The 16,533-nt window shown below is 41.5% G+C and overlaps 1 protein-coding gene across 2 annotated transcripts in view; it reads right to left on the reverse strand.

The window, feature by feature from the left end:
* Positions 1-2,014: 2,014 nt before the first annotated feature.
* Positions 2,015-16,533, reverse strand: part of PKP2 (plakophilin 2) — a 45,592-nt gene continuing 31,073 nt past the window's right edge. For both annotated transcript variants that reach the window (XM_049822160.1, XM_049822159.1), the window contains 7 exons: positions 13,142-13,259; positions 11,509-11,670; positions 10,490-10,663; positions 9,736-9,889; positions 7,252-7,441; positions 6,176-6,263; positions 2,015-4,589 (listed from right to left, as the gene is read on the reverse strand). In XM_049822160.1, the coding sequence (XP_049678117.1) occupies positions 4,521-4,589; positions 6,176-6,263; positions 7,252-7,441; positions 9,736-9,889; positions 10,490-10,663; positions 11,509-11,670; positions 13,142-13,259 (955 nt within the window). In that variant the 3' untranslated portion in view covers positions 2,015-4,520. The remainder of the gene's footprint in view (positions 4,590-6,175; positions 6,264-7,251; positions 7,442-9,735; positions 9,890-10,489; positions 10,664-11,508; positions 11,671-13,141; positions 13,260-16,533) is intronic.

Raw genomic sequence — 16,533 nt, forward strand, 5'->3', positions numbered from 1 at the left:
CAGTATTGGCCCTAAACTGTAGCTGCTAAGTATATGTAAGGCAAACGCCTGCTTCCTCTTTTTTCTACCTGTGGCTATTTAGGCTGGTCTGAGAGATCACTAAGTATAATAGGATACAAATAAGGGAATGGGAGCTTAGGTTGAATAATGAAAAAATTTGTAACAAATGTTAAGTACCTAAACTCGAATTATTTACAATCACACTGGACACAGCACTGGAAGACACAGCTGAAGAAAGGATGCAAGCAAACTCTAATTTCTGATCCTGAGCTGACAATACCTCTTATGTGTATAATAAAATGTTTTTGGCTCTGAACATGTGAAATAAGATAAAATGGGTTTATTTCCTCATCATATGCAAACCTATTATAATGTCCAAAGTATGACTGTAGAGAATGGCAAAACCCTGATCTATGTATACTACCTGCAATAATCCCCTTTTTGTCTTTTGTATATTTGAGCAAATCTCCCTGCTGGGTTTTCAATGGGCAGATGCTATGCAACATCTAAACCAATATGCTAGGTGTAAACTCACATGGTTATAGTAACACCTGATTCTTCAAGCCTTGTCCTTGATGCACTCTGATGTTGAGCTCAAAAGTGCATTTTCTCCAGTCTGATTTCTGCAGCTGTTTCCAGATCTTTGTCTCATATCAGATGGTGCCTTAAGGTCATGTTATCTTCCCCATGGGCTGGGTCTAGAGTATGAGTCAGGAATGTAAACTGAGGTTTTAATCAGTAGCAATTAAAGTAAAAGAATGGAAGAGCAGCTGCTGGAGTTGAAATAACTTAGGAAACATCAGTCTCATCACTCTGCATAGCTTGTGCATGATTCCCACTGTGCCTGTGTTCATTAGGCCATCTCATGAACCACCCCCCAAGAGGGCCGTGAAGGGATACTGTTGGGCTTTTTGGTCCTGAACCCTAAAGACAGGAAAATGTAACACCTCTGGCAGCCTAAGGGCTAAACATGGTAACAAGCAAACAGGCAGCCTGAGACACCCTCAGCTTTAATGGGCTGCCTTTTGAGGATGTACTGCCAGGCTGAGCAGTAGCTGGTGAGAGGGCTGGGATTCTTCTATCATGGCTCGTGATGGTGCCAGTTCATTTTGCCTGCAGTTTTGTATGGGCCCAGAACAAAGGGTTGAATCTTTCTTGATAGCACGTTCCTACTCAAAAGAAAAATCCCACAAAAAAAGGCAGGTAACCTAAACCCCATGTCTGTGCACAATATAATGCAGTATTTTCCAGAGTTTAATTCTATTTAGCAAGTGAGGGAGAAGACAAAGCACTGATATTTAGGAGCAATGGCAGTAGCAAAAATGTAGGAAGAAATGAGGAGAGGAATGACTAATTTTCTGGCAATGAATTAATGTCTATATTCTGTGGAATCCACTACAACATTATCCATACTAATTAAGCATTCCTACTAAAACAATGCAGTGAAAGGTGGTTGTACTGGGTTGTGGTTAAGACGCTATCTCAAGATAAGGGGACCCGGGGTCAGTTCCTCATTCAGCCAAAGACTTTTTGGATGCTACCCAGTATGTTTAAATTCAAGGTTTCAATTCTCCTCTCTGTAAAAGAACAAGTGGGGAGGTTATGTTTCCCAGATCTAAGACTATGGCGAGGATGATTCTAATTATGTTTGCGATCTCCAGTGGTTATATGACCCATGGTAAATTTTACTGGCAAAGACCAGTTAAGAGAGGTGAAGAGAGAGGATGCCAGGTGCTTTGATAGGCCAGCAATACTGTACAAAGAAAGCTGTAACAGATCTTGTAAGTAAAAAAAAATCATTTGCAGGAGCACTCTGATGCCAACAGGAGCATTACACAGCTTCCCTTCAGTAACACTCTCCTGTTGTAGAAAAGTCTAAGTCTCTGTACCTAGATTTAATTTAAAAATGAATTTGCCCTTTTAAAGGAAGAGGTAAGGCTCGAAAACGCATTTGCTGCATCCCAGCAAGTAGGTTCACTAATAACAACAAAGACCAAAGACAGATTTTTTGCATTAGAGAGAACACTTTATTATTTCTCTGACTAACATTCTTTGCTTTCTCTGGAGTCCTGCTGAAATGCTTTTGATTGCATACAAGTAGGAGATCAGTTGTAATAAGGCGTGTCATTGTTTCTCATCCCTGTTCACAGCTCTCAGTTGTTGCCAGGTCTGATAGACTTCGTGACTTTTGAGCACTGCTTTGCTTTCAAAGGGACACTATCATAGAACCATTTAGGTTGGAAAAGACCTTTAAGACCATCAAATCAACAGAAGCAACCCAAAAAGTTTGCATCCCCTTCTTAAGGACAACTTACCGGGAGACAGACATACTAAGTAAGGCATTTAAAAATGCTCAGCATTGGTGTTTCTTTCTTTAAAACAGCATGTGATTTTCACAGAACTAAACCAGTGCTTGAGTATTTCTAAAAGCCCCCTTCCTTAACTTTAGACTGCAGTTCATTCCTATGCTACTCTGTATTCAGGTTTACTCTTTTTATATTACTTTTGCCTAGCGCTACTTTTTGGGCAGTAAAAGTAGACTCGTTCAGGTTTCCTGGTGTTTATTCATTCATGGCATATGCAGTGTCACTTGGGTTAACAAGTTGTTAGAAGAAAAAGTTAGATTTTAATTGTCTGTTTTCTATCATATTTTAAAAAATTATAAAAACAATTTCCTCAACATGTGGTGCTGTAAGTTCCCTTCCCCTGTGTTGTTTTTGGACCTGGAGTACTTTGACAATGACCTCTTAAAAAAAAAAATAGTATTTTTAAAACCTCTTAGTGGAAGGCATTTGACCTCAGTTATTCAAAGCAAATGCAGAGGACTAACAGACCTATGAAAATGATCTGTGATGGGAAAGCAACGTTGTTTGCTCACCTCCCCAGGACACGTTCTCTTCTGCAAGCACGTGTGGGACTTCTTGGGAACCCTAGGAGAACTAAGTGCATCTACCCGCAGAATTTAGCTCCCCGATATCCAGAAATAAGTTTGGACACAGCTCAACGTCACAATGCACTCATTCTAAGTTTCTGGTAGGAGCTAGACTTTTGGCCCGGAGTGACGAAATGAAGAGGCCTGATGACGTCCTCTGTGAGGGCTCTGCTCGAAGGACTGTACATCCCCTTCTGGGTAAGAACAGCCGAAATAGCTCCCGTGCCAGCAGTTCAGCATGGGGGTACAGGACGGGCTCCGTTCGTGCAGGAAGGCTTGTAAATACATATGCCAAAGTCTTGGTTGCCCTAAATGTAGCTTAGCTCCCCTGATTTCAGAAGAGTAATGCCAGATCATGTCAGCTTATAATCCAATCCACACAGTTTTCATATTTATATATGAATTTCCTGTTGGTTTAATGGACGATTTACCTACTGGTTTGTTGAAACAAACCTCACTTACTAAAGGTATCAGATGGGGTTTTTTAGTGCTTCTTTCCCCTGTCTGAGGATCGTATCATGGGAACTGCCTTTAGGTGCTTAGAATTTTTCTTCTCCTGTTACCTAGTCCTACATGTGCAGACATAGTCCTTCAGTTATCACTTTGCACGTAATTGCTCTAGGGAGTATGATGACTTCAAGTAAGAAAATATGAAGCAGGATCAGATGAATTGCTTAAGCTGCACAGACCCTAACCTCTTGTGTGCGTGTATCTACTACTTCAAAAACAAAGGCAAGACTCCACTCCCTTTATTATATATAGATTATCAACAGAATAATTTTGAAAATGCATTTTTCTTAAAATAATCACTGAATCACCAGCAAATAACTCTTCCAGCAACTAGCAAAGAATGATGGGTCTAAGTTCACCCCAAAGTGTCTGAAACGTAGTGGTTCTAGTTAAAACTCTTTCTGGACACAGTTACAAATTCCAACAGCTATGTGAGGGAGGATGAGAGGAGCAAGGGATGATAAGACCTATGTAAAATCAGTTTTGTCGCTGTTGCTGATGAAATCTCAAAGGAAAGAGGCTTAAGGACCAGTGAGCACATGAATACAAGCAATACAAAAATAATAATTTTAACTTCATTGGTGCTTTTATAATGGAGATAGTGAAACAGCTTCTTGTGTATACTCACAGAGTCTGGAGACTTTCATTCAGCATGTGAAAAACTACTATGTCCTGAGCAGTGCACTTGATGCTTACCCACTGTAGAAAACTATCTGTATAAAATAGTCTGAAAAGAATTTGCTGCCAATCAGCATTTCAAACCTCTCTGTATAAATGGCTGTTAGAAAAAAGGCAGTCATCTGAAGCTCTGTCTAGTGGTAAACCTGGGTGAAACTTCACCTCAGACATCCTGAAGAATGCATCTTTGGTTATTCTTATATTAATATATACAGTGACAACAAGGTGAGTAGGATTAAAAACACAAAACAGCTACCCTCTGGTCACTCAAGTCTTACAAGAAATCAGCCTCTTTTTTCTGAGATACTTCCTGGTTCATGATGGCAACACCAATCATGTGAAGATAGTTACGTTAACCGACGTATAATCTCATTTGTCTTCAGTGGTGTTATGCTCTGACTCAATCCTTTAGTGAGTTATAGGCTTTTGTGGTTCGCGTATTGATGAAATCCGTCTTCTTAAAGTCAGCCTTTGGAATGAAAAAAACCAGAATAGTTCATTATCTCCCGTGCTGATTCTGCAAGGATGGGTCCAGCTGCCTAAAAGTTAGATATGGAGCCATGGTAGGGGTGTAGGCAGAGTCCTCTCCAGTCAACAGAGACAGAACAGGCATCTCCGAGGAGTGACTCCGTTCAGTCTGAGATAGGTGAGATGAATCATTGGAGTTGCTTAACTCTCTGCACTGACTGTACGGGGAGCCTATTCTTCTAGCGCAGCTCTACAGGCTCCTAACTCTTAGGTGACTAATGTTAGCTGAGATTAACCCTATCTGAACAAAGAGTACAGGGCAACGCCAAAATGACTCAGGATATTATCAGTCTCATTTGATCAAGTGATTTCTGTTGCATATTAGACTGACTTTTCAAAAACGTCAAGGCATTAGGTGGCCTGCAGTTTTCAGTGCTGGTACGGTACCAGTTACGGTATCTCTAGGGGAGCCGATTGGCACAGGAACAGCAAGTAATCAGCATTTTTTGAAACTCTGATCTGACAAATGTGTCTTTTAGGCATACCCAAAGTACCAGTGACTTCAGAAAATTCATGCCATCAGGGATATTGCCATACAGTAAAATAAGGAATGTAGTTGCAAAAAACCAGAGACAACAAAATCCAGGTACAGTTTATATGGGTACAGCATCCTTATTCTTGAACGCAGATTTCTGGTTTGTGGGGCAGTATACAGCTGAGTGTGGTGCAAGACTGTTAAAGGATAATACACCAAGTAACTTTTTTTGAGCAAATTTTAACAAAAAATCTACAAGAAGAAACAAGCTGACTAATAAATGCTAAAGGCTAGAGCTTGAAAAAATGGAATAGTTTTAGGTTATAGGGAATTTTAGGTGACAGAAATTCTGAACAGCAAGAAAACAAGGAATGAAAACAGTTTGAAATACAGGTCGAAGGTAGGTAGGTTGACGTCAGCCTAGCTGTGTGTTGAAAAAGCAGTCCTAGAGCTTCAAAAGGAAAGAAACAAACTGGCTTATTGGCTGATTCATGCTGGTTATTTTTTTGTTTGATTTTGACTGTGGCAGTAGATGTTTGCCAACGCCTTTCCCAGCCCTAGCTTTTTGTCTGACTATAGCTAACACCTGGGCTCCCAGACCATACAAACAACAAGGAGAACAAAACCGCTCTGGTTTTAAAGCACGAAGCTGCCTCCCCCTGCCTTTGCTTTTGGTGGCCCCTCAGCCCCTCTTGTGTCAGGGTGGTTCAGTCAGGGGTGGACGGATACCTACTGTGCATCACTTCTCACCATCTGACACCTCTGGCAGGCAGCAGCAACGTTTTCCATAAACTTTGCCAGTGGATATAAAACCATAGAGGGAGAGAATATGAACACAGATGAGCAAAAATTAAAGGCTTGCATTACTTGCCCAGGATTACGCACAAGTAATAGAAACACCAAACTCAGAGGCCACTTGAAATCCTATCATAGGTTGTTTCTTAACAGTGCAGAAGTGCTCAGGGCCCCAGAGGACAAATGAGAGGGTTCTAGGTCTGAAAGGATGTCTTTGCTCCAACAAAAACATGTCTTTGCTCTAACACAGATCTTACCTTTTTGTAAGCGCTGTGGAGATCGGTATGCGACCACAAGGAGTAGAGGAGGACTGAAGCAGCCCTACTAGCTTTGCTGAACATGTTACTGCAATTTTGCAAAAAGAATGATAAAACATGTTTAAATTCCCACTTCATAATCACAGTGCATGTGCAGACTTCAGCAAATGTAACCTCGTAGCATTTGTTCTGTCTCTCTTTCCTCCTAAATGCTGTTTCACTGCCCTTTAGGTATCCTAGCAGGTTTCATGCTGTCCTGACTACTGAAGCAAATGAAACATGCCTCCCTGCTTCACTCATTCTTCAAAATTAGGGAGAAATGCAGTACTTCGCAGCCTTCATCTTAGAGCAGCTATCATACCTGAATCTATCATATAGCTATCATTCCTCATTTTCAGCTGAGGAAAATAGAAGCATTCAAAAGGATCTTTCCAGCAGGTAAAATCTCTGGTTAGGTAGATAGGATATAAACTATTCAGAGCCTCATGAGGCCTCCTTTACTGAGATGAATTTCCTCTTTCATTTAGTAAAAAGAGAGGAAGGCAAACAGAATAATTATTCATAAATTAATTCTCTTTTGAGTAAATATTGGTTGCATGTGATTACATGTTAAAGAATGATTAAAGGAATTTCAAATCTATTATCTAAAACGCCACTTTAGAAACAAGTTTTAAGTACAGTTCTGTAAGTTCTATAAAATATATCCCTGTGCTTTACTGCTAAAGGTTATCAGGGCTGTGTTACAAGGAACAGGAAAGACAGAAACTTTTGGGGGACAGATAAGATCTGATGCTCAGCCACTATATCTATCAGAATACAGATAATGTGCAGTTATCTTCTGAGGAGTTATTTAAAATGCTGGAACGTGGCAAATTTAGCTGTGCACAGAACAGGTGTTACAAGAGATTTCTCTGTATTTCCCAATATGTTCAATTCTATTCAGGTCACAGTCACTTGTTTAAGCTGTCCCGTACCTTGAGATGCAGTGTTTTTTCACCCCAAGTGGCAGAAGTTGTCGTTTCTTTTTTCCCCAGGGAAAGGAGGAGGGAGAGGGGAAGGCTTCTCAACCATCTTACCTGTCGTTCATGCTGATGGTAATGATCTTCGGCAGGCCGTCAGCACTCAGGAGAAGCCGCGCGTTGTGTGAATTGCTCTGCGTCAAATTGTACAGGGTGTAGCAGATGGACGCTGTGGTTTCACAGACAATATCAGACGCCGGGACAGACTCAGGAAGTATTGAGACCAAATCAGGCAAAACTTCTCTAGCTACAAGTCGGAAGAGAGCCAAGCAATTCCATTACTAACAGGTGCAGATTTACCTCGGCGTCCTACAGGACCTTATTCCTCCCCTTATCACCTATCGGGTGCTGTGTGCTCCCACAACAGAGTCATGGTGTCATACCTGCATCGCATCCCCATGATTTAGGTTAAGCTGTGCCCACGCTAAATCGGACAGTACGTATTTAGCCTCGTACACGATACATTAACACCGTGCGTACTGTAGTGAGTCATAAGCATGGGCTAGCAGCAGGCTGCCACTTCCTGAGGAACCCCGTGTGTCCTATAGGTAATCATGGGTATAGCGATATACAGCACACTGAGAAACGGTGACTACAGCACAACTGTAAGTGCTGCACTTGCCCGTGGTTGGCTCTACGGGGATGCACCCACTCAACCTTCTGAGCCAGGGTGTAAGCTATTTATTTACGAAGAATGTCATCTTCTGAAGTCCATCCCTACTCACGAAACACCTCATTGCTTGGACCACACTGGATGCGACCCCACCGGTCGATCAAATGGCAAACAAGAGCTCTGGACAGCAGCTGAGGCCCTACCGTACACTGTGAGATGGATCTGTGCTGTCTGGACCAGAGCTAAGGGAGAAAATCACAGCAGTCAGTAAGAGCTCGTAGCCAGCTGCTCCCACTGTAAGCAGCAGCACTGGGCAATAGTTTGGGGCATTTCGGGCCATTCTCTTCTCCCTACCCTGTGTTTCACTTGGACAGAGTGCTTTGCTCTCCGTGAGTTCTGGTCATTCCTCCAGATGGGTGTGTGATGAGGTTCATGCATATTGAGATTAAACTACTTGCAATTTAGAAAAGGACCTTTAAAACTGAATGAAACACCTGCTGTGCTAAGTATCAGTCAAAGCAATTATGTCAGACATGAAGGTCTGTTTTTCCTTCCGTTGGTAAATCAAGGAAGGCGATTCTCAGAAAGTACGTTTGGAGTATCTTGAAAATGTCAGTTCAGAACAAGTGCTATTTTTTCAAGTACAATAGGAAATTTTCTGCTGCTTTTCAATCATTTTACTTTTTGAGATTTTTACATTAAATTTATCTGAATTTGATATCAAGGGTTCATTTTGCTTGATAAATATAGATACTTTTATCTAGGAAACAGTATGGACTTCCAAATGTTTTCCTTTGGCCAAAATCATTTGAAGAATTTGACCTGAATTCACACGTGTTTTCAGTCAATCAAAAAGAACACCTTTTCATGGAGAAAAGATTCACCTGAAATTCCCCCAGTTCTCTCTAACACGGGTAAAGCAAGGAAACTGCGAACGTGCGAGATGAAGCACCTTTCTCCAAAGCTTCGTGCTATTATGTCCTTCCTACATTCTTTCATCAATTGTTTTTCCTGATGAAATCCCACCTTCTCCTCAGTTTAATTCCTTCTCTTTCTGGGGGATTCACCACTTGCAATTTTTAACAGCATATGGATTATCCCTTTAAAATCAGCCCGAGAACATGTTTTAATATTTTCATTAATAGGGAATGTTCTCTAAGGATTAAACAGTGCCCAGGAGACTGTTTACAGAATTCTGGAGGTTAATCTGCCCCATCAACCAGCTGGATGCCTGTAATTTCCTTTCGCCTTTTGGTGGGAACACAGAAAAGGACGACAGATGATGTGAATTCATTTTATCCTATCAGGAGGAAAAAATTTCAAATATACATTAAAATGAAATGAGAATACTCAGAATAGAAATAGCTTCTGATGTGGAAATAATTACAACATTTTAGAAATAAGGTCCTCTAAAAAGACTGAACTATTTTTGCTATAGCATCTTCTAGCTTCCATTCTCAAAACACCTATGCAGGAACACTGTGTGAGCTGCAAGCTTCCAAAGCTTTGTGTCTAGAAGAAGAAAATACGATCTTTGCTAGAAGAATTAGAGATATTCTATGATTTCTCGCAGAGGATTGCGTAGCTTTGGCAGCACAAAACTTGGCACTCGTCTCCTTCTTTTAAGCAGAAAACCCCCTCCCTCTCCAAATCTGTGTGGATTTTACTTCCATTATGTATTTTTTGAAAGTAACATCAATGGAAATATCTGATGAGGAATACACAATTTAGAGAAAACTTGAGGTTAGAGTCTTTCTTAGGCAAAACTCTTTAGTTTCAACCCTGTATAATGACTGCAAGTATCTCACCTAAAAATCGACTATACTCACATATCAGTTTTTTTGCATGTTTTTTTTTTAAAGATGGAAACTTTAAGATAAAGAGAGCAGAGAAAGAAAGCCCAAGAGACAGCGTTAGTCTTTGCTCACCTATATCACTTTGCAGAGAGGTGTTGCGAGACAAGTTCCTGAGCAGTGAGACTGCTGTCTTTTTTACTGTCGGGTGGCTTACATGCAGCATAGTTCGAATACTTGGAAGGCCATTTGCCTTCTGAACAACAGTCCGGGCCACCGCAAACGGCATCTGTTATAAGGCATGTGGTAATAGTGTGCGATTACCATGAATGTATAGCCTCATAAAAAAATGCAGCAGGTTCTCTACAGCAATTTAAGCACGTTTACAACAGTTCAAATCCAGAGCTACATACGAGTTGCAACAGAAAAGGAAGGTGATAGAAAAGGAGTTTCGAGCCCTCTTTCTCCCACCTGCTCTCTGGCCAGTTCCTCAGAGAGACGTCATTAGCTTCTTCACCACTAAAGTGATCTGCAGTTCTGTTAGAGCCTTCCTCTCCCTACAGGACCGATTACGCTCCACAAACCCACTTTTTTGGTGCTTTTAACAACTACTCATCCCTCATTATGCAATGAATTAGCAAATTCCACACGTGGAGGTGTACACAGAGTGAGGAGAAGCAGTCCCCATATTTGCCAAGCAAGAAATAGCTGCACCACTCGTTATGACTTTCCTTTCAGTGTTCTTCGATTTGCTTGATCATGTCTGTGAGCCAGTGACTCGTTAGTGGTTATTTGAGCTCAGTGTGGTGGGCATGTTGCACTGCAGCCCTAAACTCTTTGCATTCACATTAAGAACTAAACAACAAGAAAAAGAAAAAAGCTGACTTACCGGTCCAGTGCCAGCTGTGAGGTTCTGAAGAGCTCCCAGGGATGCTTCCTGGGTATAGTTTCTGGTACTCTTTGCTATTAAGGAGAGATATATCCTGATCAGTGTGGAATGCCAGAGCGATTCAACACCTCTGGGATTGCTCTTTTCCTCAGGTAGTGGGGTGTCCTGCTGCTTCTAAACATGCAAACAGATCAAGCCCTTAGAAACAGTGACCTTATATGACTTAATGCATCACAAGCCAAACTAGCCATTTTGTAACTCTCTATGACCAGATTATTTGCAGATTGTCAAGTCGTGAACTCAAATGACAACGTGTAAGATTTCAATATTTAATTATACTGGCCTCTCCATCCACAAAAAGGAGATAGGTGTGGGGGAAGCTGCTTCTCATCTCTCAGCAATTGACACTAGGGGCTGAGGTCAATGAGAAACAGAAATGACCAGCTAGAGTTGTACTGTGGATCGAACAGGATAAGGCAGAATATGCTCCAGCAAAAACAATAGATGGGGAAGGGTCATCAATACTTTTATTTCGCTTTTGCCCTCCCCTAATACATGCTTTCCCTCCAACAGTTCCCAGTTGTCAGAATATTTGTGATCTGTACCACGTGGCATCAAAAGAAGAGGTCCTCAGATAGCGCAAAAGCCAGCAAGTCATGGAACTGGCAAGTCACTTTGTGCTGGTTTCGCTGGTGAAACCATCACAACACCCACTCGTTGGTAGGGCACTTGCACAATTGCCAAACATGGTACAGACACCACTTAGATCCATCAGACGGCATGAAACTGAGTGGCGGTATTCCTCAACTAACGAAACACTGAATTGCTATGTCATTTTCAGCACCAGCAGCTGAGCCAGATAATGAGTGTTAGGAAAGGCTATCAATAAATTTGCATTCTGGGGGCAAGTGTCACGCTACCAGATACATCACTAACAGATTAAGTAGATTACAGCCTTATTCTCCAGAAGCTGCTACAGCTGATTAATAAAATGACATGTAACTAAACATGTGCTTTACCTCTTTTACTTTTCTGCTCCGTGTTCCAAAACAGCCTGGTGTTTTATCGTTGTTAGAAACATTTCTTCTTTGCATATATATGCTCTGGGCATAGCTCTCAGGGAGCTCTATCTCTAGCTGGTAGGAAAGATTGTGAAGAATGCACACGCAGTTCTCTGTGGCCTATAATAACAAAAGAACAGAAATCTTGAAAGCTTTGGCATGCGTTGAAGGGACATGTATAGACACAGGAAGAGCTTTCATTTTAGGATCTTCAGCAAATAACTGCAGAGCTTCTAATGGCTTACAGAAGAGCTAGTCTTCATGCCAGTGATCCACAAGACTGCATTTACAGTGATAAATTAAACATGCCCTGGGATGTTGCTGAGCACTGAGGCCAACTGGCACACAGGGCTTGTGTTCGGAGCAGGGTGCATGCCTGTTGGAAATGGTCCCGGGACATTATAATTCCCGAATTGTGCCTGGGAATTGTTTGGGCGAGTGCTATTTGGCACAGACCAGAAGCGTGCCAAGGAATGTTTAAGGGCTTAAGAGTAAAGATGATCACGTACACACCTTGCCGTAGTGTCAGCAAAAGAAAAGCTTTGTATCTTTCCTAAGGAGGAAGCACTTTTCTGTGGTAGAACGCTTTTGTAAATTAGATGTGCCTTTCTGGGCACGGCTAAGGTCTGATCTGCAATTTCTGAGTGATGAGTCTAGTGGCAAATAGCTTTATTACCAGTTCCTCCCTTTTTGAAAGTAAAAAAGGAACGAGTGGTTTTAAGACAAAATGCAGCAGCGAGCTATTGGCACAAGTGTAATGTGCTGGATTCTCCCTGAAGCTAATGGCACTGAATACAAGGAGATGGAGAAGCTCAAGTAACTAATCCTAGAACAGAGCTATAAATGTGCAGTAATTACCACTACACAGCACAAGTTATAGCAGGCACGCCAGAAGTGTCTCACAGGCTGCAGCTAACCTTCTCGTAAGTGATGCTCGTCTTCTCACCCAACTTCACCCAGCTAAAAGACAAGCATCTAGTCTAAGCAACATTCAGGGTTCATCTGCAGGCAGTGGAGGAACTGGCTTCTCTAGGTGTCCATGTCCTTGTCGTTACTGGCTTAGGCAGCAAGTATAACTTGTAAAAAACTTAGGAAAATGAATCCCATTCTAAATGATGCAAGCTCCTTAATTACATTGCCACTCAAAGGGATTTAGGTTCTTCATTTCCTCAGGGGTATATAGCACTAAATATACAGGAGAGTAACCAGATTAATTTTTTAAGCTTCTAGCTAGCTAGCTCTCTGAGACACCTAAAAAGGGAATATCTGACTCTTTAGGTGTTCAGGATCTCTGCAAGCTGTGCCTTTATGTAACTTTTTTAAAAAAGAAGGAAGTTTCTAGCTCTCTCTGGTGATTCTGAAAATGTTTTCCCAATGCTAAGGTACGTTATTCTTTTAGATTACAGGATGAAAATACTTCAAAAAGCTTCTTACTGGACTTTCATCTTTGGTGGCAGTTCTAAAAGCCCTGGAAATAAGTATAAGTTTGGTAGTTACATCACAACAGTTTCTTAACACTGGTTTCTAAACAAAAAAGAAATGTTCTCTTAGCAGTTTCCCCTAGGAGAAGACCTTTCATCTCAAAGAATACCTTGTCATTAGGCTCGTGGTCCGCAATAGCTCCTTGGATATAATACACAAGAGAATCAATCAAGCCGTTGCATTCTCTCATTTTTTTCCTTCCTTCCGGGCCGGCAGAGCTCATGTTTCTGTACAGGAAGGAATATGTTGGTGAGAAGAGATTTAGTCAAAGATATTTCCTTGTGCCCCTCCGACAAACTTTTCCAACTAAATTGTAAAGATACTGAAGTTAAGGCTGACTGCTTCCTTTCTTCAGAGCTGTAAAACAATCTGAGCCTCTGCTGTGTAAAACTTTCGCTTCAGCGCACTCCCAGATGAAAACAAACGCTCCAGAAAAACAAACTGTTCTCTTTGGATGGATAAGGTAAGACCTGACTCAAATCTTCATCTCAAAGTTCAATTAATCGTTTTTAAACAGTCCAACAAACTGGACTTTTTTTCTGTTATTCCATTTTTAGGTATATTTCTAATATTTAGGACAGTAGCTGTGGCAAAATGCCAGAGGAAAGATACCTGTAAAAACATCCATGCACACAAAAGTCCTTTAGCATTTACCTACACCAAACCCGTTCTCGATCCAAGACGACCCATCAACAGGCACGGGTTCTGAGAGTTGTAGCAACATTTGTACATTAACACGTAAAGACAACCGATGTCAGTTACGGGGCCAAATTCACATGGCAATTCATGTGCTGGTGGAAACGCTCCGAGGGGTGCTAGCGGGCAGGAGGGGGGGCGAGCAGCAGCCCGTCCCCACCGCTGGCCGAGAGGCTGAGGGGGTGAATCGCGACGTGCAGCGGGAGACAAGGAAGAGGGAAAAATACACCGTGCTCAGCTGATTCCCAGCTTCCCGGAGAAGCTGCTGGCATCTAAGCAGAAGCAAGCTGAAGCCAGTAGAGGCTGCTCAGTCGGAGAGGGAAACGCCAGATGCCTTCTGCAGATGCCTTCTGCTGTTCTACCACAGCCGCTCAGACACCGCGCCGCAGGCTTTCTGCTCCCTCCAGACCCAAAGGAAGCCACTGGCTTTCAAGTAACGTATTCTGAGCTTTGTGGTAACCCAAGTACAACTTGAAAATGAATTATGAAAGTGATTTCAAAACTCTTGAAAAGCCAAACACACACTTGCTGCTTGAAGTTTGGCTCTAAATAAGCTACTGATTTCCAGGGAAGTAACAACACTTACAAGTTTGGGGTATAATTATTTTTACAACTGAACAAACTCTGAGTTATGGAATGCTGGAATTATAAACCTAGGCCTCATTATTTTGGACTCCCGCAGCTCTGCTGGCCAAAAGGCTGCACACAGTATCACATTCCAGCTTCTTTGTTTGAAATAACATTAAATATAACCCAATCTTAGCATCCATCACAAACAGAGAGGGATATGTTCCTTTAGATAGTTTCAGGGTGGTTATTTTGCATGCTTACTTTACCCGCTGGAAACTACAATGGTTTAAAATTTTATTAATGGCAAAGCCAGTAAGGTACAGCTTTAAACCTTCCTGTGGCTTATGACTGTAAAATGAATGTTGTGTTTTATATGCTGTCAATGCAGTTCTGGGTTTTTTTTTTTTTGGCCCCGGGAAGTACATATTCAAATCAAATACTAATGCATTGTAATTATAGTTTTACTTTAGGTCATGCTGTTAACAGTATCCCTATTTACGAGTTCATTTATTCTCTCATGGAATTTTATATCACAGACTCAACAGTCAGATTCCTCAATATGGCCTACTACAGACATCACTTCAGAATTTAATTTTACCTATATTTGTCACATTTGAGGCATGTCACCCTTTCATATGTTTATGGTTATGCTGACAGAAAGGTACATGTTACAGCCCTTCTGGTGCATAGCAAAAATAGTTTCTGAGGCACACAGACTAAAAATACTATTAAAAGATAAGTGTGGAATTTCCCTTGCCAAAGACGCTTCAGCTGATACAGTGTTTTGTTTTGTCACAGTATAATATTCTAAAAATCCTTGAACTTTTGACAACTACAATCATGCTGAACGGCTGTGCAAGGAGAGGCCATCACCTAGCCTTGCTGTCTAGCATGAATGTGGTGGGGCACATCGCTTTACAGCTCAGGAGGCAGAGAAGAGCCTGAACCAGAGGCACTGTCCTCTTCTGCAAAGGAAATGAAATTACTTAACTCTGTTTCACGAAGAAGCTGATGCTCAACTGTTCATCCAGTCAGAGATATCAGTGTGTGTCTGTGTGCACGCCTGTACACATATGGCCACTCTATTCTCTGCCTTTCTCTGTTTCCTTATCACCACAACATGGACTGGGAAGGGAAGAACTCCTGCTCTCCCACTCGCCCAAATACAGTTGTAACCACCTTACTCTGAACAGGGTCAGAGCTGGTCTGAAGGCAAAGAAGAGCATCTCAGCTCACAGTGTAAGTTTGTTTGCTACTTGACGCTTGAGACATTCCAGGAAATAAAAATATTATTAGATTGGGAAAAAAGAAATGTTTCTGAGAATTGTCACAGAAATGTAAATTAAAAAAAATAAATAAAATAATTTTGAAACAATGGCAACATTTTGCTTAGGAAATTGCAAAACTTACTTCATCTTGGCTTCCCAAGATTTGAGGTTCCTGACAACTGGAACACCTCTCTCTGAGCTCAGGAATTGGACTCTTTTGTAGTGGAGCTCCTGGAGGCCTTGAAATACTCAGTGCTTGGGCAATTGCCACGGTTGGGCTGGTCCACTATTGTGGCTCATGGCAATCCCCATGGTTAGACTTCAGGGCTCCCTAGAAATCTTCAAGTCTGCTGTGCCAGTTTGTTTTACTTGCTTTTCATCAGAAGTACACTGAGACAAATACATCTGTGCAAAAAAGATGAGCTGGAGTCAAGATCAAGAGTCTTCTCATAGGAAAACTCTTCTGCTAGCCAATTTCTGCTCTCTCTACCCTGTGCTGGTATTGAATGGTTGGGAGAATGCAGCCTGGGGAGAATGCAGCCTTAGGGAGATTGCTGCTTGTAGGGATGATCTCCTTTGAATGACTTGGAACTTAGGTTTTGGCATCATCTAACTACTAAAAATCTCTGACTTCCAGCATGCTTAAATATGGTAATCCTGGTGACGTGCCCAAACTATACCATATGCTAATGTGAATGCATTGTGTCTATCTACATGCCTCATTTATCTCATCCTGTACTTGCTGCTTCTGTTCTCTCTTGCACATATTCACGGTGTAACTCTATCTGTAGCTGAAATAGCTATTTGCCCACGTTCCTGTGGCGTTTGTGGATGATCAGCTAATTCCCTACTGGGAAATATTGTTTTGATCCAGAGATGTGAGGTAAATACAAAGAAATGTAATGTAGTAAAATCAAGTGTGATTTCTGAAAGAAACAGAATGATAATACATGTTTGGTTAGATTGC

This window comes from Accipiter gentilis, chromosome 18 (assembly GCF_929443795.1).
Source record: "Accipiter gentilis chromosome 18, bAccGen1.1, whole genome shotgun sequence".
Lineage (NCBI taxonomy): Eukaryota > Metazoa > Chordata > Aves > Accipitriformes > Accipitridae > Astur > Astur gentilis.